Source organism: Cajanus cajan, chromosome 2, assembly GCF_000230855.2.
Source record: "Cajanus cajan strain Asha chromosome 2, NIPB_CcT2T_4, whole genome shotgun sequence".
Taxonomy (NCBI): Eukaryota; Viridiplantae; Streptophyta; class Magnoliopsida; order Fabales; family Fabaceae; genus Cajanus; species Cajanus cajan.
Window position 1 is genome coordinate 16,484,477 of NC_138518.1, and position 27,304 is coordinate 16,511,780.

The 27,304-nt window shown below is 32.6% G+C and overlaps 1 protein-coding gene, 1 non-coding gene and 1 pseudogene across 3 annotated transcripts; all 3 read left to right on the forward strand.

The window, feature by feature from the left end:
* The first annotated feature begins 552 nt into the window (after positions 1-552).
* On the forward strand, positions 553-18,018 carry LOC109816732 (Pentatricopeptide repeat (PPR) superfamily protein). Its single transcript, XM_020381821.3, has 14 exons — positions 553-710; positions 795-948; positions 1,069-1,231; positions 6,525-6,590; positions 6,700-6,797; positions 7,218-7,335; positions 7,426-7,635; positions 9,389-9,465; positions 12,303-12,396; positions 12,493-12,558; positions 12,646-12,723; positions 12,825-12,926; positions 13,553-16,196; positions 17,403-18,018. Exons 1-13 carry the CDS (start codon positions 686-688, stop codon positions 13,646-13,648), a joined length of 1,347 nt encoding a protein of 448 aa, XP_020237410.2. The 5' UTR covers positions 553-685; the 3' UTR covers positions 13,649-16,196; positions 17,403-18,018.
* On the forward strand, positions 16,927-17,087 carry LOC114917087 (U1 spliceosomal RNA). Its single transcript, XR_003805825.2, has one exon. It is a non-coding gene; the product is annotated as a U1 spliceosomal RNA (small nuclear RNA).
* On the forward strand, positions 17,796-24,764 carry LOC109816730 (pre-rRNA-processing protein ESF2-like; annotated as a pseudogene). The gene is made up of 9 exons (XR_014431352.1): positions 17,796-17,935; positions 19,336-19,485; positions 20,770-21,009; positions 21,831-21,894; positions 22,019-22,086; positions 22,480-22,569; positions 22,646-22,776; positions 24,431-24,556; positions 24,695-24,764. The product of XR_014431352.1 is annotated as a pre-rRNA-processing protein ESF2-like (transcript).
* Positions 24,765-27,304: the final 2,540 nt, after the last annotated feature.

Genomic DNA, 27,304 nt, shown 5'->3' on the forward strand with positions numbered 1-27,304 from the left:
ATATGTAAGATTTTTAATATTATATATATAAATAAATATTGTTCCTACTATTTAAAATTTCTGAGTCTGTCACTAATTACATATACAATTTATAACGAAATTGTCCACTTTTAAGATAAGATAAATTTATTTTATTTGACATAAAAATATAAATATAATTATAAGTCAAGAGAGTAAAACTCATCTATTAATCAGAATATTAATAAGATGAGAGTATTAAAGAAAGTAAATTCAATAATAATATATAAAAGAAATATTTATTTTTGATGTCCACTTTTTAAAAGGTATGTAATTATATTTTCATGATATATTTTATTTAATTTTCACTAATTTATATTTAAAGATAAAATAAAAAAATATATATATATAAAATAGTTGCCCTCTTTAGAAAATAATAACTATTACTTTTAAAAAAAAACACTAATTTTTTTTACAGGTATGAATTGTCTTTTTCTCTGCTGGTGTCTGTAAATATATTAGAAAAAAGTTATGAGGAAATATTACAAAAGATTGTGGGGGTGTGAATAACATAAACGGGACGGGCAAAAAGCAATTAATTCTGCGTGATATCGATGAACAAATGAAAGCCCAAGTAAGCAGAAGAAAGGAACAAACAAAATCCAAGGGTTTTAGGAGTGAAGAACAGTTGTGTTCCAAAGTGAAGTGATTCATCACAAGCACTGCTATGAAGTTCCTTCAATCTCTCATTGGTATTCTTCTTCAACTCCTTCTTCATTCTAACTCACAAACACTGATATCACAATCTCACGTTCTCGTTTTTCTTTGTTTTATAGGTAAAACCCGTTATGCAGCGCGTGTCGGGTCACTCAATCGGGTCTCGGGGCTCCGATTATTCTCCGTTTCAACGGAAGAGTATTCCAAGAGAAACTATGCCAACAATGTTTCTGAGTACAACACTGTTTTGGGTTCTCTCACTGCTCAAAGAAGGTCTCTCACTACTCTCTTTTTTTTGTTGTTTTTTTTTGGTTAATTAGTTAATGTGAGACACCCCATTTTTTTTCAATTTTGCAAAGGTTGAATTTTTTCTATTTGGGGTGTGTTTGGTAGGATGTTCTTGCTGAGGGATGCGTACGATGATATGATGCTTGATGGGGTGAAGCCTACGCGCGACACTTTCCATTCACTTGTTGTTGGAACCATGAAGGGAGCTAGAATGCAAGATGCTTTCTTCTTCGTGGACCAAATGAAAATCATGGGTTTGGTCCCTGATGTATGCACCTTTTTTTTTTTTTTTAATTCATAACTTTGCTTGTATAACTTTCTGTTTTGGGAAAGCTTGGATGTTATACACTTATGCTTGAAGTTGAATGCTTGAAAATGCTTACTTTTGGGGGGGGGGGGGGGGGGCGGGAGGTGTTGGAATGATGCTATTGATACTTGAATTTGTTTGCTGATAAAGGTTACTTGGTGGATTACATTGGTTGCTAGCGGAAACTAATTTTATTTCTCGATAAATCAAATAGGTGTTGACATGTAATGTGATTTGAAGTTAAGATTTTGAGCTTGTTCTGCTGCATTTTCCCTGTTTCTTTCCAATGGGAATGGGTGAAAAATGAAATGATTTTACCAGAATGCATTTTAGCTCAATATCTTGAGCATGCTGACTTTGCTTTTTCTTTGGGGGTTCTCTTCCAACTGTTATAGCTTGTAAAATATTGTTAGGAACCAAGAATTCTGAAGAGAAAGAAAAGAAATATTTATTGAATAGGATGAAAAAAACACAAAATAGGAGAGAAATATCTCCTCCAAAGTTTTCCCCTTCACAAAGGATTTCTCCTTTCATGGAGAGCTAAAGCTCAATTTACAAATGAAAAGATCTGAATCCTTTTCTCCCCTTCAGTCCTCCTATTTATTTATGTCACTGATTCACTAACAAACTAGTATTCAAATTTAAACTAACTCTCCTTCACTGTAGTCTTAACATGGCTTTAAGTCAGAAAAATGTGACTTGAATGGGTTGAAACTTGAAACTAGAGGCAGGCCAGTTTGTAAATAAAAATTTATTGTTTTGTATGTATTTGTGCATGGAAAGGTGATTGGGGTTATGCATGGTTGCATCACAGTGTCTATTGGTTTTTTCCTCCTTTATGAAGTTAATCCTACTTTAAGTTGAGCAGAATCATTGTTCTGACTCTGGATGATTTCTTATATAGAACACATGCTAGAAGGCCACAACATTTTGATGTGTAATTCGTATTTCTACTTTGTAGTTTACTTGAATATTAGGGTTTGAGAAAAATAGTGTGTGTGTTACACACTTCTTTCCTTTTTCATTATTTATATAACATTGAGTACATAAAGTATGTAAAACCCTAGGAGTCTAAGACACACATCAGACATATATCAAAAGAAGAAATAACAGAATACAAAGGCTACTCTAATAAGCTATTCTAACACTCCCCCTCAAGCTGGAGCATATAGATTGTATGCACCAAGCTTGGAACATAAAAACTGAATGCGAGGCCCCCTCAATGACTTAGTCATAACATCTGCAAGTTGTTCATTGGATGTGACAAATTCAGTGACAATTTCCTTAGACAGCAACTTTTCTCTAACAAAATGACAGTTAACTTCTATATGTTTGGTTCTCTCATGAAATACTGGATTGGAAGCAATGTGGAGCGCAGCCTGATTATCACAATACAATTTCATTGGATGGCCTTCACAAAAATTTAACTCTTGAAGAAGTTGCTTAATCCACATAAGCTCACAAGTAATTAAGGCCATAGCACGATATTCAGCCTCAGCACTAGATCGGGCAACAACATTTTGCTTTTTACTCTTCCAAGATATGAGATTTCCACCTAGGAATACACAGTAACCAGTAGTGGAACGTCGGTCTATGGGACATCCTGCCCAATCAGCATCACAGTATCCAGAAATCCTACTGTCTCCTTTATCCTCATACAGTAATCCTTGTCTTGGAGCCTTTTTGATATATCTAAGAATACGCAAAACAGCATTCCAATGATCGATATGAGGAGCATGCATAAACTGACTAACAATCCCCACTGCAAAAGAGAGATCAGGTCTTGTAATTGTAAGGTAAATGAGTTTTCCAACCAATCTCCTATACCTTTCTGGATCTGCAAACGGTTCACCTTGATTAGTCATTAGTTTTTGGTTAGGATCCATAGGACTATCAATGGGTCTGCAATCAGTCATGCCTGTTTCCTCTAAAATGTCCAAAGCATACTTCCTTTGAGAGATCACAATGCCTTCCTTTGATTGGGCAACCTCGATACCAAGAAAATATTTTAGAGGTCCCAAATCTTTGGTCTGAAAATGGTTAAACAAATGTTTCTTCAATTGAGAGATTGTAGATACATCGTTTCCTGTAATCACTATGTCATCGACATAAACAATCAAATAAACACATCTCCCAAGTGAAGTATGACAGTAGAAAACTGAGTGGTCTGCTTCACTTCTTTTAAGCCCAAAGTCTTGTACAACATGACTAAATTTTCCAAACCAAGCTCGAGGAGATTGTTTGAGGCCATAAAGAGATCTTCGCAATTTACAAACTAAACCAGACTCCCCCTGAGCAACAAATCCAGGAGGTTGCTCCATGTAAATTTCCTCCTCCAACTCACCATGAAGGAAGGCATTTTTAATGTCTAATTGGTGGAGAGGCCAATGACGAATAGCTGCCATAGCCAGAAAGAGACGAACAGTAGGAAGCTTGGCCACAGGAGAGAAAGTGTCACTATAGTCGAGGCCGTAAACCTGAGTATATCCCTTTGCCACCAATCGGGCTTTGAGCCGATCAACTGTACCATCAGGGCCAACCTTAATAGCATAGACCCATCTGCATCCAACTGGTTGTTTCCCAGGAGGAAGTGGAACTAGCTCCCATGTACCACTATGCTCAAGAGCTTGCATTTCATCAATCATGGCTTGTCTCCATCCAGGATGACCAAGAGCCTCATGAACATTTTTAGGAATGGTAAGAGGAGATATAGAAGAGACAAAGGAGAAATACAAGGGGGATAAGCGATGATAACTCAGAAAATTATAAATAGGATGAGGGTTTCGAGTAGACCGAATACCTTTTCGAAGAGCAATGGGCCATCCTGAGTTATCCTCACTAGGATCCGTAGCAGGGACATCTGATGGTGAAGGACATGAAACAGGTGACTCTTCAGGTAATGTTGGATCAATTTGTCGTGCTCGACGTTGATATGTGACAAGAGGAGGTGGAGTAGCTTGAATAGGAGTAGTTTCGGGAATAATAGACTGAGTAACCTCTTGGTATGAAGTGAAACTTGAGGTGGAATGGGAACATGAGAACAAACTGGTAGCACCTGTTGTACTGAAAGAGAATCATGAGTGGTGCGTGAGAAAAATGGAGTTTGTTCAAAGAAGGTGACATCTGCAGACATGTAGTATTTTCTGGTCTCTGGAGAGTAACACTTATACCCTTTCTGAAGACGGGAATAGCCTAAGAAAACACACTTAATGGCTCTAGCAGATAGTTTATCCAAACCAGGAGAGACATTATGGACAAAACAAGTACACCCAAAGACCCGAGGTGAGACATGAAACAAGGGTTCTTTAGGATAGATAATGGAGTAAGGGATTTTATTTTCAAGGGAAGAAGAAGGCATTCTGTTTATTAAAAAACAAGAAGTGAGGATTGCTTCACCCAAATGATGTACCGGAACATTTGCATTGAGCATTAGGGTGCGTGCAGTCTCCACAAGGTGCCTATTTTTCCTTTCTGCTATTCCATTTTGCTGGGGTGTATGTGGACATGTAGACTGATGTAAGATACCCTGTGAGGATAGGAAAGAAGACAATTCAGAAGAGAAATATTCTTTAGCATTGTCACTTCTAAAGATTTTAATTGTTCTCCCAAATTGGTTTTTGATCTCATTGAAGAAAGACATGAAAATAGACAACAGTTCAGAACGATCTTTCATTAGATATACCCAAGTACATCGAGAAAATTCATCAATAAATGTTATGAAATATCTGAAACCAAAAGATGTTACACGACTTGGACCCCAAATATCAGAATGAATGGTAGTGAAAATTGAGTTACATCTTTTATCGGTTCGCTTGGGAAAAGATGATCTAACATGTTTGCCTAATTGACATGATTCACAACCTAACTCTTCTAAATTTTTAAGATTAGGAACCAAAAGTTTCAGCTTGGATAGACTTGGGTGACCCAAACGGTCATGCAGGAGCTTGGGTGACAAAGCAGCAACACAAGACACAAGAGGTTGTGTTTCAAAATAATAGAGACCACTAGATTCATGTCCTTCATCAATCTTCCGACCCGTACCACGTTCCTGAATAACAAAAGATTCAGCATTAAAGGTTACCGAACAATTTAAAGACTTGGTTAACTGACTTAAAGAGATTAAGTTGAAAGAACAATTAGGGACAAATAACACAGAGTTTAAATTTAATGAGGGAGACAGAGAGACTTGACCAATTCCTTTGGGAGCAATTTTGGATCCATCTGCTAAGGTAATTAGTTGAGGGGATTTAAGTGGAGACATGGTAGAAAACATAGACCTATTACCAGTCATGTGATCAGAGGCTCCTGAATCAATGATCCATGGACTTTGATTTGCAGTTGAATGAGAAATACAAGCTGTAGAAACAGTAGTGGTAGAGAAAGATTGAGCTTGATTCATAGATTTCCATTGAAGAAATTTCTGATAGTCATCTTTAGGGACCATTCTATCAGTTTTTCTCAATTTCTTAGACTTGGACAGATTTGGAAAACCATGAAAAGAATAACAATTCTCTTGGATATGACCTATCCTCTTGTAGTATGAGCATTGAGGACGAACGTTTCTCCCTGGACTAGAAACCATTGCAGAAGCTTCAACCTGACCTGGAGATGCCATACGAAGAAGAAGGAACAACTGGAGAAGATGAACAGTAACCGCAACTCAAAGAGAAGATGAACAGTGACCAAGACCCAAACGACCAACTGGAACACTAAACTGAGGTCTGAAACAGACCCAGAAGGCTCAGGCGAGCACAACGGTGGCGGCGTGGCGGACATCCGGCGACCAGGAGGCGGCGCGTGAGACACACGCGCTTGACGGACAGACACTTGGGGCAGCGCGTGGGAGCGCGTGGAGGCTTGGATGAGCTTGAAACCAGCAGGGTTGGGTTGCGCTCAACGAGGCGCACAAAACCCTAAGTTCGCCGAAGAATTTGGTCGCCGGAGGCGGCGGCGGATGCCGGCGAACAGCGGCGGCGGACAGCGGCGGCGGACGAACGACAGAGCGGGATCGGACCCGCTCTGATACCAACTTGAATATTAGGGTTTGAGAAAAATAGTGTGTGTTACACACTTCTTTCCTTTTTCATTATTTATATAACATTGAGTACATAAAGTATGTAAAACCCTAGGAGTCTAAGACACACATCAGACATATATCAAAAGAAGAAATAACAGAATACAAAGGCTACTCTAATAAGCTATTCTAACAAGTTTTTCTAGATCAATGATTTGTTGTCTCTTGTTGATGCAATAGGTTACTTTATACAACTTTCTGATTTCTACTTGCGGGAAATGCAAGAACTCTGATAAGGCTATTCAGGTACTCATCACTATCTCTTGTAGTCATGCATTTAAAATACTATATTAGAAGTGTTTATTGCTTCCTTCTCCTTAGATGTATGATTTATTTGTTTTCCTTTGAAATGAAGATTTTGGAGGAGATGAAATGCATGGAAGTAAAGCCAAATGTACAAACCTACATCTGCTTGGTAAATGCTTGTGCTGCCGATGGACGTGTAGACCGAGTGTATGTTATAATGCTACTTCTTTTACTATCTAATACATTCTTTACAATGACTTTTGCTATTGTTCCTCCCTTCAAGAACACCATTGTCTGTTTTCACAATGCTGTTTTTTGTTGTCATTCGATACCCAAGTATTGGTGTTTTATTTTTCACATTTGTTATGGACATTAAGAGTAGCATTAACATCTCATAAGTTATGAGATGCTATTCTTACTGGCCTAATAAGTAAAACCTGGATGCCTACAATTTATATCCTTTTCTTTTTTGCATTGAGTAAGGTAGGGGATTTGCTACTTCTAGTTGTCTATTTTTTTTGGTATCCAAGTGTATATCAGCATTCAGCATCATCAAGTTGCCTTTTAAATGCACGTTTTATTTACTTTTTAATATTTAATTATAATTATTGAAACATATTGATCCAGGTATGCAATTGTCCGTGACATGACTGCAGCTGGTCTTGGATTAAACAAGTTCTGTTATGCTGGGCTTATAGTTGCACACAAGAATAAAACTCCTCTTGTTGATGATTTTGCTGCAAAAGTAGTTACCATATCTAATTTTTTTTTTTGGCATGCATCTATGCTGTAATTGTCCAGTGATGGTTAAACTTTTTCTTCTGTGGAAAAAAAGGTTATTGAGTTTGTGGAGAGGTCAAAGATGTGGTCTTCAGTCGAAACCAATAGTGCCAATGCTGAGAATGTGATGATGGGTGTTACAGATGAGGAGTTATACAACTTACCAACTGCAGAATATGTTAATAGACGTGCAGGATTTTTTAATAGACCATTTACAGCATATCACGCAGCATTTCATGCTGCTGCAGACCTGAAAAATGTTGAGGTATGAGATCTCATGTCTATTGGAACTTTGATGCTATTCTTGAATGATTCTTCGTATTGTGCTTCTGTTAGGAACCAAGGATAAGGAATGAGAAATAAAAGACAGATTTTATTGGATAGGATGAAAAGAACACAAAATAGGAGAGAATTATCACCTCCAAGGCTTTCCCCTTTTTCAACCGAGTTACTGCTCTATTACCACAAAGGCTTAGTAAACTGAATGCCTCCCCACTACCTAGTATCCACCTATTTATAGATATGATGAGTTTGACCCATGATATCTTTTTAATTAATAACTACTCTAATTTTCTTTATATCCTGACAGCTTCTGATTTCTTCTGATACTGTCTGTTTTTGTGTGATGTGAAATCATTCAACCATTTGACTTTTAGATGGATTAAATTATCAGCATAAATCTTGTAGAAATTGGTTGCACGTGATATTTGAATCTGGGCATTATTTTGGAGTTTAAGGTAGATCATGATATCCACTTTTCTAGTTAATATTGTATATTTCTTGCAAATAATATTTAGCCAAATTAATCTTCCTTTCTTATGGCCATTATTCTGAAAGTTATCGTATAATGGTTAGTCGGTTACAGTCTACTAAGCAGAAAATAGAGACTAAATGAACAATAGTAATATGACTCAAGATAACCAACAGATATGATTTCTAGTTGCCACTTTGGACCAATAAACTCAGTTAGAAACTTAAAATATTGCCACCATCCACAATTATTGTAGTTTACTATCAGGAGCTAGGTGGGGAGGGGGGAAACAGTTAATTATCTATTAAATTTGAAATAGACCTAATGACCTATCATAAGTAGCAAGTGTGCATTAGGCCAAATTTTCTGGTCTGCTTTGTAAAGGAATTATTGTGGTTTAGATTACTTGAATGAACTTACCTGCCCAAAACAGTGTCTCCTCGTTTTTGGGGGCAGGGAGATGGATAGAGACATTTTGGTAAAATAAATTGCATTCAAGATGAGGTTAGTAGTTTTATATTCTACATATCAACGATGAAAGTCTAAGTCTTTATGGAGCTGCATGTATACTACAAACTACTACACATTGGCTTGGAATTTGTTTAGCCTTTTTAGTTTATAGTATACGTGATGGTTAAGCATTGTTAAAGAGAAAGTTGCAATTTGCTATAATTTATATTTTATTTAGATAATATATTGTACAATGTCAACATTTGATTTTGATTATGATACTTCCTTTTGCTTTTTAGAGATTTCTATTTCTAGATGCAAGAAAGAAAAAAAAAAACAATTTCTGGTTTGCTGTTAAAGCATTTTTTTTCTCCCAATTTAGTTGTCAATGAAGGGCTTGTATCATAGCTGAATATATTATTTGAAAATTTCTTTTTGTAACAGTAACATGTCCCCTACCACCCTATGTTATTAAACTTGGATCAGATTTTGGCCTATGAATTGCCGGTCTGTTTATATGTCAGAATGTGCTATTTTATTATAGTGATCGAACCAAGTAGAGTCCAGCTTGAAAATAAGGGCTTATGAAATCTTCAATAATTGAACTTGATCAGCTCTTGTCAATTAGATGTTTTCTTCACTTTGGGTTTGGGATGCCATCACACATGGATTCTTTCTTTCTCTCTGTCTACCTAAACTACATGACATCTCTGGTTTTCATTTCCTATTCAAATTTGATTTTATTTTCACATTTGTTAATTTCTATTGTTTTAAATTATGTTTTAATATATGCATGTTTGGTATCTAATCATGGCAGTTAACGGACACACTTTTGGAAATGCTGAACAAGGAGGGGAAAACTCCTGATATCTTTATTATGATGCAAGTAATTAGGTAATCAATTGTTGGCTATTAATCTCTATAGTTTGTCTTGTTTAGATAACTTGATAAACATGTAAACTAGTATACAATGTTGTCAAACTTGAGAGTTTACGTAAACTCTTTGAGGTTCAATAAACTCGAATTGTAAACTCAAATCATAAACTTGTAAGCGTTTACTTATATAAAAAAAAATATTAAAATCCTATAAATAACATAATAACTCAACATTTCAACTCCATATTAAATTTGTACCTTCTCGGATATATTCCAACATGTATCATTCGAGATGGAGGAGACAAAGTTACGTGATAAATTGACCTATCTTAAATCGGTTTGGATTGAAACCAACCTCTTCGTTTGATGGATAGTCGACTAGGCTAGGAACAAGGAGGGTTGACAGAATTAATCCAATCCCTCATACTTAAGGGAAGTCAGAATAATTCCGATCCTAGAAAATCTAGTCTAGAATCTTATCTTTAATAATCAAGATCACGCATCAAGATATGATACCCAATGATAAATAACTACCTTATCAAATCCCAAAATTCTCGAGGCTCATAAACCCATGACAGCCAAGTATAAAATCCCTAATCCTAGAGCAAGGATGACAAATTACACTTTTAAATGCTCTGACTTTGGTTGAGCGGCTAGATTAATCCCTAGAACGTTCTCCAGATCAGAACAAAAGCAAAATAGCAAATTACAATAATAAAGTAGCAAATCATGCATAATTTCATATAGAACTAGGGACAAGTGGAGCCAATATTAGTACCAAATAGCAAATGAGTAACTCAAACCCAAACCACTAGAAGCCCTAAAACACGATACCACGAGAACGACCTTGGAACCTTGCAATAGAGGATGTGACCCAGACAAACAAAACCATCAACGTGCAAATTGCACTTGATGCACTATGTTTTGGGTTCAGCAATCAAGATTGTATGAGAAACAACCAAATCATGGGAGAAAATGAAAACCTAATTCAAAACATGGTTTTTGGTGTAGTTTTGGGCATTTTTTAAGTGATCCACGTAGACACATAGAATCACGTCAAACTCGCAAATTTGTACGAGCTTGTGTGATTTTGGTTGAGTTTGCACAAGTCTAGTTGAAAACGATTCTGCAAACAAGTTAAACAGGTTGGGGTACACACACTCATAAACTCAGAAGTTTTAACAAGCTAAAACTCGATTTTGACAACTATGCTAGTATACTACCAATTAGTAGCTTTGTATTGGTAAGTATATTCAGCAAACGAGTTAAACAGGTTGGGGGTATTTATGCTGCTTCAATTTAGAATTTATGCTTGCCTTTAGTGCATGCCATCATCTATAATTTTATTATCTTAAATCTTAATGCTGCCAGTGGTCTATGGTGCCATGCTGCACATCTGCCACTATTTTTGTAGTGGATGATGTGGTGGCACTGTGCTGAAGCAAGTACCCATTTAATAAAGTCACCTATAGAAAGTAAACAAAATTACTTCTTAAATCTTCAAGATCACTTCCAAAATCTGCAAGATCAGCGGCAGTAGGAGCAGTTCCTTTCTCTTCGCCTTCCAAAATCTTTGACCAGTGGAAAGTACTTCTATTTTTTTTAATATATTTTTTTGCGTAAATAATTTCTTTGAATCTATTGCTTCTTTTGAAGGTTGCCTTCGGTCATATGAAGGGTTGCTTTTGCAATATAATTTAGTACTTTAAAACTAAAAAATCTGTTGCATTTATAATATTTTACTAGTTAGGAAACATTTAGCATTCTATGTTTTGTTCAATTTCCAATGTTCAAAACACTTTTATTGAATTGTTATAAAAACACCTTGTCTTCTGATGGTATTTCTTGACATGAATTTAACAAACCCAAATGCATTATTATACATACCTTAGTCATTTTAACGCTTTCTAGTGTATGGACTATGGCATGTAATTTAAGTGTAAGCCATGGTAGATTTTGGTCTTAAAATTTTTGTTGGCATTCTTCTATAGGAGGTTAATTAATGAGATGCCTTTATACATTAGAGTATAAAGGAGAGTTTCATTAAGAACAGAAGCAATATGTTTTAAGAAATGAAATGTCTCAAAAAAAGAGGAAGACTTGTAGATTTAAATAATTATAATTATTCAAATACATATACATACTAATGAATGATAGATAAGATAAGGTTACCAAATTGAATACTATGTTTTGCCAAGCCTGTGATTTTAATATGACTTGTGTAGCAACCCACAAAGTTATTGCAATCACTCGGTAAGCAACAATGCTAAATTGCTAATTACAAATAAGTCACTGTCACTCCCTAGGGCCTAATGTCAGCCAAGAAGACGAGATGCTTTAAATTCTCGGGATTCGCTAAACATTTGATATCATTACCCAATGCTAAATATGAAACTGTTAAGGGTGCATGTTGTTTTTAAAGTCTTCTTATGTTTGTAATCTTATCAGGCTATGTTTGTAAAGTCTTATTACTAGATATACTACATTAATACTGGACCTAGATTATTATTACTGTAATAAAAGCACAAGGTTAATTTAGAAAATTCTTCGAAACCCGTTCTCTCTTTCCCACCTTTTTCCCTTAAGTTTCAACAAAACTACATGACTGAACCTATCCAATTAAAGGATGCTGCTAATAGTGGTCGTGAAGTAAGAAAAAGGCATTCATGTAACCATCGATTTTGCTCAACTTGAATGAATTACAGTTGTTGAAGAAAGTGAATATGGTTTCAATTTGAACTTTTTTTTTTGGCTCTATGCTGGATCCTTCTCCCTTCTGTTTTATTCTACTGGTATTTGTTATCCAATTGCATTGTTAAAAAAAATCAGTTTATCTCTGTTTTACCATTATGCAGATGCTATTGTCAAGCGGGAGATATTGAACGTGGTCTTCAAACTTTCGAGAAACACATAAATGCGGGAGGGGCTATTGCTGCAGAACTTTATGTGGTGAGTTTGGTCATGCAGTTTCTAGGATTTTCAATGCCAAATTTTGTAGCTTAATGCTTGCTTTAACAATCAAAGTTATACAAACCATGATTGCAGACACTTGCAGAAGGAGCAATGGTTGGTTACACTGAAAAAGGAATGCAAATTGCTCAAGATATTCTGGTTGGTCGTCATTGTTTTGTCATCAACTTTGTTACAATGTGATTTTTTTGATCTGTTTAAAGACAAAATTTATTTTTATAAATGTAGGTAAGGATGAATGAAAGAAACTTTTTCATGAATAACAAGTTGGGAAGTGAGCTCCTGCTTTTAGCTGCCAGAGAAAAGGTATGCAAACTCTATCTCATTACATGCTTGATACAAGATAGTTTATATTTGTTGCCCAGGATTTTAAAGTGTGCATTTTATTCTTATTTCTTAAATGGCAGACTGGGGGATATTCCGCTGCTAACTACATATGGGACATGATGCGAGCTCGTAATATTACCCCTACGTATCCTGCAGTAGAAGCATATTACCGTGGCTTAAAAGTGAGTTATTCACCTCAGTAATGTATCATGTTTTTATTTGCTTTGAAATATTTTCTCTTGATAATTTTTATATTCATATTTGTGGTAAAGAGTTATGACTGGTACGTTGCAGAGGTTGAAATTCTCTAATCTCAATCGGGGACAATAATTAGTAATTTAGTATCAGTTTAATTTTGATCCACTATCACTGAAAATCCTTTTGTAACATCGCTTAGAGTTTAACTTCTGATTTAATTACATTACGTTATTGTCATTGATAAACTCCTTTAATAGTGTGATATAATTCAAGGTTAGATGGTGTAATTACACTAACCGTAGATCACAGTTGAACTCATTTATACTAGGTTGGGAAAGTAACTCATATTTTCTGCCTGGAAAGGAGCACAATGAGTTTTCTTTTCTATGTTCTCTGAATGATTCCTTGTACAGATATACTTTGAAATGCTTGTATATTATGTTTAAAATTTTGAACAAATGAAAGACTACACTTGAAGGATGTGAAAAATGTTGGGATATAAGTGATTCACTTTTTAAAATTGTTTTCTAATGGTCACATGTCATCTAGTCAAGCTATTTTACCATTAACTCGACTCTTGATGTTTACTGTCCTCTGTGCGGAATTGCAGGATCGTGAGATCCCTGAAGATGATCCAAGACTTCTATTGGTTTCTCGAACTTATGACAACCTTAGCGCAAGATTCGGGAACAGGGTGAACTTTTGATAGAGATTTAGGCTCTTCCCTTATTGTTAAGAAATCTTTTGGGTGCTGATGAGTTTTCTATTTGAAGAGAATCCATGAGTTTCCAGAATTATTTGTTTGATACATGTATGACATGGTACGTAGATCCCATGTATTCATTAACACAGGATTTTGATCCCATGTAACTAAGTGATGGTATTTTAGGAGATTATGTAGAGAATTTTTACCTATTCCAACCATTTACGTTTTTCTTTTTTGAAATAATTCTGGGTGTGAATATATGTGGTAGCATTGATGTTAAGTTATTTCAATGTCAATGTTGTCATTTCAGACTCTAAAGTTGGCTATAAATTGTAATATACACTAATCTCTTTTAATTGTTGAGTGATGACTTGACACGATTATTATTACCTCAAGAAGGAAGAAAAAGTCACTAATTAGTGAACTCTAATACAATAATGGTTTTTTAAGCTTGATCTTGTATGGTTTTTTGTCTGTCCTGATGGAAGTTGATTTTTCAGTATTATGATGTATTCTGTCGTTTATATGCAAAAGATTGTACTCTATTTTCTTGTGCTTTTTATTTCTTGATTTTGGTCTTGATGGAAATAAATCTTGCTTCCAGCATATTGCTAAGCTACGTCCTAAATTGGGTAGAGTACAAGTAATCAAATTGTAAATGTAATTAAGCAGGATAATTTGTAAATATTCAAATGATGGAATTGTTTAATTTTTTACGTATTGATAATAAAATCATGATGTAGATATACAGAATATAGTGATACATTTTGATTAAATGATGCAGATTGTGTAGGCTTAATTAACATTTTTGTCTTTACAGTATATGGTTACTTTGTCAGAAAAATTCTATTTTGTTTCATATATTCATATAATTTATTTCATTTTTGAGTGGTGATAGATGAATTTTTATTTTAGATTTTACTATTTCATTAATTCACACTAAGGGTGAGCATGAAATCGAGACCTGAACTGAACTCGAAAAATCCGATAAAAAATATTATTTTTAAGTGGGTTCAGACATGTTTTATAGGTAAATCGGGTTAAAATTTTGATTGTATACATATTATATTGGGCGGGTTTGATTTTGAATTTTTAAACTTGCTAAAAAACAAACTCAATCGAAAATGAGATAAACTTAGATTTTTATTACTTTTGTATAATTAAACAATAGTCCAAATTTAAAATTTTTTATTTCAAGTATAATATAGTCATCAATTTGTAACTTTTTTTTCTTCTTCTTTTTCTCATAAGCTAGATGTTTCTTTTGTCTTCTTCCTCATTCAACTTCACAATACACTAGTCCACTTTTAGAGTTTTCTTTTTATTTCTTTCTTTGTCTTTCTTTTCCATCTTCTTATCTTCATTTTGAGTACAACTTGTGCAACTGTGATTTCTTATGGATTTTATAATCTAACTTTAGATTTCTTTTGCATGTAACAATTATGAATTTTGTTATCTTTTGTTTTTGTTTCTTTAGTTTGTAAATGTTTCATATACGAATGTACTTACACTATCTATTATTACCTTCATTTTATTTTTGTACACTATTTTAAATTTTTTTTTTATCGTTTTAAGCTTCCTCTTCGTTAAGATAACTTAGTCTACAAAAAAACTTAAACCCGATTGTACTCACTCGCTCAAATCCGAATCCGTTTCAACCCGAACTGCCTCAAATCAAAAGCTCAGTCGATCAGATATGAGTTACATTTTTCCAAAGTCAGTTTACAATGGGTTGAACACTTTTCACCCGAATCTGATCGAATTTGCACGTTACCCACCCCTAATCCACACACTCTTTATATATATATAGAATGATCGATTAAACTAACACGTCAAATTTAAAAGATTATTGTTATGGACAACATTAACTCAAACTCAGAAAATGAAAAGATAAAGATAAAGTTCTTAAGAAATAAAAGACAATAAATTTTAACAATTATAAATAACTAAAAATACATTTTAACTTAAAAAAAAAAAAAAAAAAAAAAAACAACAACAACAACAACACTTCCATTAGAGAGTGAGGCCAACTGCTCCCATTAAATTTTTTTTATTATTTGTAATTATAGTATATTATAAATATTGTTTCCTCTAATTTATTTTAATTCAATTATTTTTATTCTCTCAATTAGATATTCTTAATATTATTTCTATTTTTTAATATGAATTTTACATATACTTTTGTAACTAAAAAAATTCTTTCAATTATGTCAAATTATATTCTTTTTATCTTTACATAATGGGCTACGTAAATTACATCATTGCCCATTTATGATCCACGACCCCAACCCAAGGCCTGAATACATAACATACAAAATCCCTATCTTAAAAACTAAAGCAGTATTCGAACTTGAATCGAAGTAGGCAAAGTTTTAAAAATCTTTATTTTTAATCTTAATTTTAATTGAGGATTATTTTTTTTTAACTAACACATCTCTTACCTTGCCTGTTTCTAGTGATGTGGATTCGGCATGTTGTCCTGATACTCGAAGGTTTTGGGTGATGTATCGTTCTTGGTCGTGCTCTAATTTCATGGAAGAGTAAGAAAGTAAGTCCGAAATTTCAAATCATTCACTGCATTCTGAATATCAAGCTATGTCTACGACTTATTCTGAGATTACTTGATTTTGTGATTTGTTCGCAGAACTTGAAATTCCTCAAACCACTACAACACTCCTATATGCCAATTTAGATTGTTACAAATTTAATGTTTTATGATGAACCAAACATATTATGATGAATTGGAAGATGATCATGTTATCACTATTTTTCATGTCATTTACTTTAACTCACTAATATTGTTTACAAAGTTGTTCCTTGTACTACCATAAATTTTTACATAACAAATTAATGTTTCTCGATCAACTGCATCAATTTGAGGGAATGTTAAATAAAAAATATATCATTATTCTATTTTTTATTATATGGAGTGAATATTAAAAATAATATCAATAATTATTATTCTTTCCAAATAATTAAATTGTAAATTTAAGAATCAACTTATAATAATTATAGACCAGAATATAATGAGAGAGCCAAAAACTCATGACAAAATTAAAGCTATAATCTTGATTCTACTTGTGGTACATTAATGGAGTTCTTAATCATGGAGGCAATCCTTTTGTACCTTTAAAGTATTTCTTTTCTTTAGATGAAGCACGCAGACCATTTTGTTTGAGCCTTCAAGGCACTATGCACAAATAAATCCCACATCGAAAGGTGAGCTGATGTAACAAAGAGGATGGGTTATAAAACTAAAATATATGACCCATTACAACATACTTACCTGGATGGGGTCAATGGGTGATCAAGAATGTCTATGGCCTAGGGGAGTGACCTCCATTGCACTTAGGAGGGGTGTTTCTCTAAGGTCTGCCCAAGTGGTAGAGTCTACATCATAATTTGTGGTAGTAGGGGCTTGCGTTCGCGCAGTCCCTTCCAATAGAGTTTCTAATTTTTATTTTTTTACCTTTGTGTTTATTACATTCTCTTGTTCACTTTGAATGACATTCTAGTGATCTCAAGTATGTTACTCTCCATATCGGTTTCTTTTGTTATGCTCACTCTCTATATCGATTTCTTCAAACTCTGAATTATAACTTTCTATGGGATTGCTAGCCTTTGCTCACTCTCTATATCGATTTCTTCAAACTCTGAATTATAACTTTCTATGGGATTGCTAGCCTTTAATTATAATCTGAAATATGACCACAAATTTTGCTGTTTTAATTTTGTTAGCTTATTGTGATAACAGTGTTGTTAACGGTATGGCGATGGCGGCCTCGATCCGTTATGGCCGTTTAGACTATGTATGGGGGTCACCATTTTGAAGATGGCGGCCGTTATGGCAGTTTAGGCATGGAGTGGCGGCATGGTGCTCTTTTGGGCCATTTTTTTTTTTCTGATTTGGGCCATTTTTTTTCTTTTTCGGTTTGGGCCTAGTTTCTTTCCCGGGTTGGGCACTCAACACATAAAATAGGGTTGCAGAAACCCTAATACATAATAGCCTCTCTTCCGTGCAACCCGCGTCCGACAAGACCCCCTGCCACCGTCGATTCCGCCTGCCACCATCGCCTCTGACGCGGCCGCCACCATCACGTACGACGTGACTTTCTTCTCCCCCTCCGCGTGCACCATTGTCGTGCCACCCTAACCTCCGCGCACGCCACCCTAACCTCCCCGCGAGCCACCGTCACCTCCGCGCGCGCCACCGTCACCTCCAAGCGCGCCACCGCTACCTCCGACGAGACTTTCTTCCATCGCCGTTGCCATTTAATCTTTTTGTTGGTTAGGAATTTATGTTTCTTTATGATGCCTGTTATTACATTATGAATGCCATGAATTTTAGATTATTATATTGTTGGTTTTAATATGTATTTGTTATTTTTCTGTTTTTGCATCATATTATATATATATATATTTATTTTTTTTTTTACTTTTGTTTTTTATTTATCCGCTATGGCATCTTCCATGTCGATATTATATATAACCTTATTGATAACCTTGTGTGATAATGGGTGAATTTGTTGAAACTTATTAGTGATGCTTTATTTACTGTTTCTGCATAAGTCTCAGACAATTTTGCAGGAATCTGTTCAGTTTTTCATTTTCCTATTTCCTCTTTGATGGAGGATGAATAAGTTTGATTTTGGAAGCAATTGATAAACCTTATTATAATGATGCTTCATATGTGGATTTCGAAAATAAATGAACACAATATGCTTGAATCATGACTAACTCATATTTGTGATAATTATTAATTACTAACTGGACAAACAGAAATAAAAAAAAACATAGATCCATGTAGTTTCTGCAGGAGAAAAGGATGTGGGAGAGTTTAACTGATGCAGACGACATTTTTTTTAATATAGTATTTTTTTCTTTTAATATTCGATGACCAAAATTCGGACTTGAGAGAGTTATAGATACACTTGAGTTTGTGCAACCCAAATTAAAACTACACTATATAATAGACACAACTAACCAAAATAAAATCAACCACAGTTTTCCATGTCTACAAAGAACTAACCTTACTAAACTACCTAGACTCCAATCGTATTTGTGTCAGTTAAGACACCCAAATGTAACATGACCTTAGTAAAAAGTCAATGCAAGAGATTCTCCTACTTTTTCCTGTTCTGTCACATGAATTCTATCTGGTCCAAATTATATTGATTAGAGTCTCAAATGCATGGCAATGACTATAATATCATCAACTTATTCCAATTACACATAAAGATGTCATGCACTTGGTATGGATTTCTGAAGGTGGCTGTCAGGTTGAGTACTTGTGAATTAAGATTCTTCCAACCTAAGAAAATGTCGAGTCTGTGCACCTCAGTCAAGATTTTGCTTTGTCCTTGTAACAACAAAGAAAAGCAAGCATAAACATATCTCTTGTGACAATCAACCCAAGAGAGATGACTGAATTTTCTCCTTTAAAAATAATGCAGAAGAATTTGTCAAATTTAAAAAAGAAATAAAGTTAATAGGTTATCAATCATCAAACTTTAAAAAAATATATTTGAAAAATGCTATGTTCTTATTCTTTGATGGAGATGATCCTTCATATTTCAACACTAATAAAAAAATTATAATTATAAATCATGCAGAAATTCTATAATAATCTTTGCCACAGGCTACTAGAAGAATAATAATGGAGCCTCAGCTAAATCATTGTGTTTCAGATGTATTTCCACTGATTGCTTTTCCCTTGGGCAGAGCAAGGTGCAACTTGAGATCACTTCTCTGAAGGTCTACAATTTGTATAGTGCAGAGAACGAGTTACAAATAAGAAATGATTCACATTTACTCATACCATACTATAAACAAGCAAGGTAAGAGATTGTTGGAAGTAATAATCTTCTATTCATTTGGTATATTTTTATAATTTACTTTTTAAAAATAATGTATTTAATATAGGATAGAAGAAATAATCTTCTATTCATTTGGTATATTTTTATAATTTACTTTTTTTTAAAAATGTATTTAATATTGAATAGGAAAATAGGATAATAGGCTATCATAGAATCATCAATTAAGTGTGATTAAAATAAGATTAAAAATATTTTTATAATTTACTTTTTTTAAAAATGTATTTAATATTGAATAGAAAAATAGGATAAGAGACTATCAGATTAAAATTAAATTAAGATTAAGAATTAAAATTTAGATATATCATTTTTATATCATGTTAATATCATTGTATACATATAATATAAATAAGTAATTTGGTATTTTTTTATAATTTAATATTTTCTTTTTAAAGAGTATCTTCAATTGGACGAAAAAATAATGGATTTAAAGAAAAGGTATATAAATAAATAAGTAATTTGGCCTATTTTTTATATACTTTTTTTAAAAAAAATGTATTTAAGATTAAGTGAAAAAGCATAATAAATAGATTTAGTATTATTAAGATAATATATATAAATAAATATGTAATTTGACCTATTATAATATATATATATATATATATATATATATGAAAAATGTGTTTAAGATTAAGTAAAAAAAAAATACAATAAAAGCTTATACTAAATTTAGTATTATTAAATTAAAAATTTTCTATTATAACATCTTCTCACTCGACTAGAGTTTTACTAATTTTTTTTAAGAAACATAATTTTTTACCTAACTAAATTCTATTTAATTTGACGACAAAAATTATGGCTTAAAATTAAGATTATATGTATATATAGCTCTAAGAAAATATATAAATAATAATATATTTACAAAAATAATATTTGGAGAAATATATGTTTGTATAAATTAAAATGATATAAGACATGTGAATATAAAATTATTTCTATATATATTTAAATATATATTCTAGTATATTATATAAAATCAAAATATATTAAAATCAAAATAATATAAAAAAATTAACATTATAACTTAACACAATTTAAAACACATGTTATAACATTAACATTTATAATGGTAGAGAAAGAAAATAATATATATAAGATTCTAAATTTAAACATTAACATTTATAGTGGTGTCACTAACCCTAGTGCGAGATTGGTGCAACAAAAACCCTTCTCTGTTCAAAACTGTTATGTAAATTTATTTTGTTTTTTCAGTTCTTTAAGGCACGGTGTAAATTTTATTGAACGAAGGTGTTGCTACGATGAATGCTTCGGAGAAAGAAGACACTGAGATTGATGCAACGAAAATCCTATCCAACAGTGAGAATGCTAAGTTGAAGAAGAAGAAGAAGAAGAAAGTGGCGTTGAATGATGCAGATAAGCGCAGTGTGTGCTATTTGAGTCGAATCCCCCCTCACATGGACCATGTCAAGCTTCGCCACATTCTCTCTCAGTTCGGAGACATTCAGAGAATTTTTCTCGCTCTTCAAGGTCTCCCCCTCTCTCTTTCTCAAATCTTCGTACTACTCTTTTATTTTCAGGCAAGCTTGATTTTAGTGTGTTTAGACAAATGTTTTTTTAATTTATTTTTATTAAATTTTAACATTTATTTTGACACTAATATTTAAAATTTTAATAGGTAGAATTGCTTGGCATCTCCGCATGTTTGAAGTCAATGTTTATTTTTTATTAAGAAATTTACGGTCAACAGGTTAGAAATCAATTTAGACTTGAAAGTTTAGGGTATGTTGAGCTCTCAACAAAAAAAATAATAAGGAAAAATGAAATATGATTCTTTGAGTTAAAACTAGCTTATACTGGGGAAGCTAATGTAATATGAGAATTTTTACAAATTTACTTATGTATAAGTTAATTTTAGCTTTTGGGGAAGCTTATTCTAGTTTTTTTTCTTCAAATTTTCTTCTACTATAAGTGTTTTTAGAGATGTAGGTTATGCAAACTGAATCTTAATATATCACCTTAGATGTGACTTTGGAGGAGATAAGTTTAATTTTAGTACGAAGATTTTTAAAATGTCATCTAATTAGAAATTATCGTCAGCATGACAATCTAATATATTAGTGGATGATATTGTTAAAAAAAGAAAAATCTTAACACTTTTAATGTGTTTAATTAAATTCTAAAAATTTAAAGTTTTATCATATATGACATAATGACAATGGTGATTGTATGAGTGTAAAAAAAAACTCTATACTATCATAGCATTGTAATTAAGGTTTTAAAGGTATATACTATTTGCTTATTTTGAGTTTTGTTATGGTTGAGATTTTTTTATTATTTGAATTTATCAGATCCTAATGCCCAAGTGCGTGCTAAGCGGTCCCGTGGATCACGTGACCAAGCATACTCAGAATGGTATTGATTTAATTTTATTTGTTTTTGACTTTTGATTGAAGTTTTTCAAATGGTTACTGAATTTTTTTGTTGTTGGTAGTATTTGAATTTTTTTATAATTGGATTTTTCTGTGTGACTGTGTAGATGGGTTGAATTTGGTAATAAAAGTGTTGCTAAGAGGGTTGCCAATATGCTAAATGGTGAACAAATAGGTATGTGTTTGAACCTTGTATTATTGTATGATGTCCATTGCTCTTTGTTCTTCATTTTTAAATGAAAATTGTCATGTTCTCTCCTAGATTCTAGAATATTAGTATATCTCGTGCATTGTCCATTTCTATTCTTGTATGAATTTTGTGAAAAAGTATGATAAGGTGTTTACTTGTAGTAGCAAGATTATATATTTGTAGTGGCAACATCTGTTGCTGTTTCTTATCCAATATTTTAATGGGAATTGTAATGTTGTCCTGTAAACTCCAGGATTTTGTTTTTATTCTTTAGATATGGTGTTCATATTGATTTCTGCTTGATGTAGCAGGGTATTCATGTTTTCTGCCTGTATTGAATTGGTTTTCAAGTTTCTGATTTGTATCATTTGTCTCCAGGTGGAAAGAAGAGATCATCTTTCTACTATGATCTATGGAATATTAAGTACTTAAGTAAGTTCAAGTGGGATGATCTGACTGAAGAACTAGGTAAATGATGTATGATCAGTGTCTTATTTTTATTGGGGGAACTTAAACAGATTATGCTAAAATAATTATGTTACAGCCTTAAAGAAAGCTACACGGGAGCAAAAGCTGGCTGTAGAACTTTCTGCTGCCAAGAGAGAAAGGGATTTCTATCTGTCCAAAGTTGATCAGTCACGTGCTTTGAATGCAATAGAGGAGCGATTAAAGAAGGTATGTAACATTGCTATGTCTACTCATGTTAACTATTTGAAAGTAAATTAGGTGTACCATGCCATTATTATATTCAGTTTAGATATTTTGGAGGTATCTACTCTATGTGTTTAAAAAATACTTCTTGGTTTGAATGAACAAGAAATGGGTAGTTCTCTCTTATCTTCATTTATAGATCAACATTTTCTGTATTTTTCTTGGTTGGTTCAAGATTTTGTAACATGCTTTTTTCTGGTATTTGGTGGTATCATATCATATAAGCAGAATAGTAAGAGTGTATTTCCATTAAGCAAACAACTAAGAGGTAGTTTTTTTTTTTTCCTGATTGAACTTGTCAACTTTCAAATATCATGTGTCAATTGGTTTGTCAGAAAATGGGAAAGCATTTTTTGTAGAAGAATTTAAAAATATCTCCATTAATTGGGGCATGAAATTGAGCAAGTGATAAAGCTTACTGTCTGAATTGGGTTTTTTAATTTCAAATATCTTGTTTATTTTACTTTTTGGCTTAGAATTGAAATTTCTTACTACAGTTTTAAATTTCAAAGATTTGTAAAAAAAATAATATTATGCGATTCACAACTTGAACCAGAAGGATTAGAGTTTTAAACCACAAATTTAGCAAAAATTCCTTGAGTCCTTATATTGTGTTTCCTTTTGGCTTTCATATAACTGTTGTGAGTGACAATTCTGGCAGACCTTAGTATTGCATTTTTACTGCTTTCTCTGCACTTATTGTCTAATCTGATCCATATGGAAATGGAAGACCTTTCTTTTTATATAATTTGTAAATGTTAACCCAAATTACCTCTAAAATGGTAGTGAGGAAGATGTATTGGATCTTTCTTTTCAAGTCCAACAGTGCATTGCAACTGATACTTATTTTTGACTAATACTTGGGACTATAAGACAATATTTTTTGTTGTGAGACTTTGAATCAAGCCTTCTATTGGGAGACAACCTAAGAATGAAAATGGTGGATAAATTAAATAAATCTAATTTTGAGAACAAGAGTAATTAAATCATTAACATTAGCTTTGGAATCTGGTGCAAGTTTTAAATGTTAGTTTTTGACTTGTAAGATAACAACACACTTTTGTGTTTTAAGAAACTCTACCGCTACCGGTTTTTAATAATTTCAGTTTTACTCCTTATTTGCCAGATTAAAACTTAAATGCTTACTCCTTGATAACATTTGATATCATAATTGCCAGATCTGTCTCATCTTCACAATTCCCAGAAAATTGTGTATTATGAATTTCTGATCCTTTTTTATTTTGTGGTCCACTATACTTTCTTAATCATTGACCTGTATAACTTGTTCTTATTTGAATTATTATAACTACTTAAAACTAAGGTAGATTGACAAGCTATGTAGCTACGATTGTCTTCTGTAATGGGAGAACTTATTTTAACTCCTTGAAGCCACAACATATTCTTTAATTATAATGCATTTGTTGATGGTTATGTGGTGTTTTTTGCTTATGATTTTTATACTGTCTTATATAATTAGCTTCACACATATGGTAATGGAAAGTTGGTTAATGATGTCTACAGTGGTTTCTTTTCATATATAGTTTTACAAATTTCAATGAATAATATGTATATTGAGGAATCAGTTCATACTGACATCATTTCATTCTGGCTTGCGCAGAAGCCAAAGGTTCAACAAGAATCATTCCAAGTGGCAAAAGTGGTTCGTCATTTCCCTCAGACAAAGCCAATAGCTGCTGATAACAAACAAAATAAAACCGAGCTCTCTGATGATATACTGGATGCTGTATGTATCAATATCATTATTTGAAAATTATTGGGGTCTCATTTTGTTTTCTCATTTTTCTCCTTTCCTTTTGTAACATAATGTTTGAAGTCATTAGTTTTTATTTTTAATTCACGGTTTTCATTATGTCTCTTGCAGGTATTTGGGGGCTCGTAATCCATATATCGATGATACCTTCGACATCCGGAGTCAAAGAGTACGTTATAGTCAAAGAGTACGTTATATGATAAAATCTTTGTTGACATGGTCATATGAGGACTATTTGTGTGCCTTGTTGGTATGTTGAGGTGACAGGTTCAATGATTGAATTACTCATTTGGTCTTGTGTCTAAATTTTGACCTTTTATCTAGAATTTTTATGTAGTAGTCTTTGTTGATGTTTGTAAGTAACTTCAATAACTTTAGGTATTCTAATACCACCATAAAATTGATTAATTGAGAGTGAAGTGATAATGTGAAAACCGTCAAGAAATTCCTAGCACTTAAATTGCTTGAAATTTAAGAATAAAGATGCTTTCGGCATGCACCTTTACTAAAGTAGTGTCTGACAAAATGCATAAAGTATTGATATATGTTAAAATATGTTTGATTATCTCTTTTATCATATATGAAATATAATATGAATTTATATCCAAACTATGTGAGTACGATATGAATTAATATCTAAATCTTTCAACATCAATTTCCACGAGTACCTTTAGACACGCAGGGTGTTATACAAAATGGAGTTTAGAAATTTGTAAAGTTGTCCCCCTCTCTCTCTCTTTAAAAAAATGTATTATGATAAAATATATTTATTATTTTAAATATATAATTATTGAATAAATATTTAACTTATTGTTTAATTGATTCTGCTTGTTATAATTGAGAAATTACTTTTAGTTATGTAGATGGTAAAACAATAAACATAAAAACAAGATAAAAGATAAATTTTTCATTAAATGTTCAATTTTATATTGAGATTGATTAAAAGTTGATATATATTTTATGTTGATAAATTTTATGATTTAAAAAAATATAAATTTATAAGTTACATATTTAACAGGTTGTTTAATATTTATTAAATTTATCATTTAAAATAAATTGTCCCTTTTACATAGTTGTGGATCCGTCTTTTTCTGGGTTACATAGCAATTAACGGTATTGACTAAGGGATAAAAATTCTGTTCATATAGAAACTAATATGTAGAGTTTCTTCATATTTATATATGGAATAAAACGAAAAGTGTGCATAATTTCAAAAATCAAATAATTAATTAAAATATTTTATTTTTATGCTATAACGATTTTTAAGTGGCGAGTTGATAAACTACATACATTTTTCTCATTGTGTAATGTAACATTGGTCTGGCGTCACATTTCAATTAATCCAATGTTTCCCTTCTTCAAATTGATTACATAATATGGTTACGGTAATTTGTAAATATTGCACTTTTTTTGGGGATGGTTATTGTTCCGGCCAAAGGATGGACTAGGGTTTTTTCCTAGGTTCAGCCTTCCAGCCAGAGCATTCAAAAGTGTAATCTGCCTTCTCAACTCTAGGGTTTTGGGTTTTATGGTACGTCGTTCATGGGCCTCTTGGGCCCCGAGAATCAAGGGATTTTCCTATCCGTTTTTATCATGATGGCGCGGGGTTAGCGGGGACGAGCTCGGTCGGATTCCGATCTACTGGGCCCATACCAAGGGTCCAGTAAGGTAAATGCCGAGTAGTTCCCTTGCCGTCTTAGCTTAGCTGGTCGAGTCGGGCTATGACCGACTAGGACCGTACTGAAACTTCAATCGGGTTAATGCCGAGAAGGAGATCATGCTCGCCTTATTGCCGAATGCAAGATTAGGTCGGATTATGACCTGGACGGTACACTTGCCTTCCAGCCCTGAGCCTATAAGGCGAGAGGGCTTAAGGTATGGCAACCTGGTCGGGTATTGGTCGAGTGAAGGGTCGCGATCGCCCTATCACCGATAAAGAACTCAAGTCGGATTACGACCAGGACGGTATAGTTATTGAATAAATGATGTATTATCATGAAGCTGAAATAATCTTAAGGCATGCATGTTGATATTATTTGACGAAGGAAATATTAAGTGTAGTTTTTTATTGTAATATGTAGTATGCTGTCAGATGACATACGGCACTAGACCCATGCAACTTTCTAGAATGATTTTACTTTAGAAAAAAAAATGCAAATTTTAAATCAAAATAAAGTATAAAAAAGTTAAATAATAGTCTGCTGTGCTGAAGTTCATCAAGTGCATATTTAGTTAAATGTGTGTTTCAACAAGGAGTTTTAGAAATTCAAAAAAAATAAAATTCTTAAAATTTGAATCATTTTGATTTTTAATTTTCATTATTTTTTAAACATTTTGTTTGGATAAATCTTAAATTTTTAATTTTTAATTTAGATATGATAATTTGATTTTCATCATGGTTAAAATTAATTAATTATATATATATATATATATATTTTGAGAATTTAAGATTAAATTATATAAAATAAATATTATTTATTTTTTAAAATATTTAATAGTTTTAAAAATTAATAGATAATATTTAATAATTTTAAAAAAAAATATTTTTAAATATTTAATAATTAAGAGATAGGAGAGAGATAAAAGATATATAAATAAGATAAGTAAAAAAAAATATGAAAAATTTTAAATTATTACTTTTTTGAGAAAATTTAAAATTCTACTATTTTAAATAATTTTACAAATATTTGAATTTTAAATTCTTTGTAAATTCTATATTCA

What these genes read in the sequence shown, in the direction of transcription:
- LOC109816732 (XM_020381821.3), top strand. Translation starts at nt 686, where the DNA reads ATGAAGTTCCTTCAATCTCTCATTG. An exon ending in TCATGGGTTTGGTCCCTGAT is followed by an intron (nt 1,232 to 6,524) that starts GTATGCACCTTT and finishes TTGATGCAATAG; the next exon opens with GTTACTTTATACAACTTTCT. An exon ending in CAGACCTGAAAAATGTTGAG is followed by an intron (nt 7,636 to 9,388) that starts GTATGAGATCTC and finishes TAATCATGGCAG; the next exon opens with TTAACGGACACACTTTTGGA.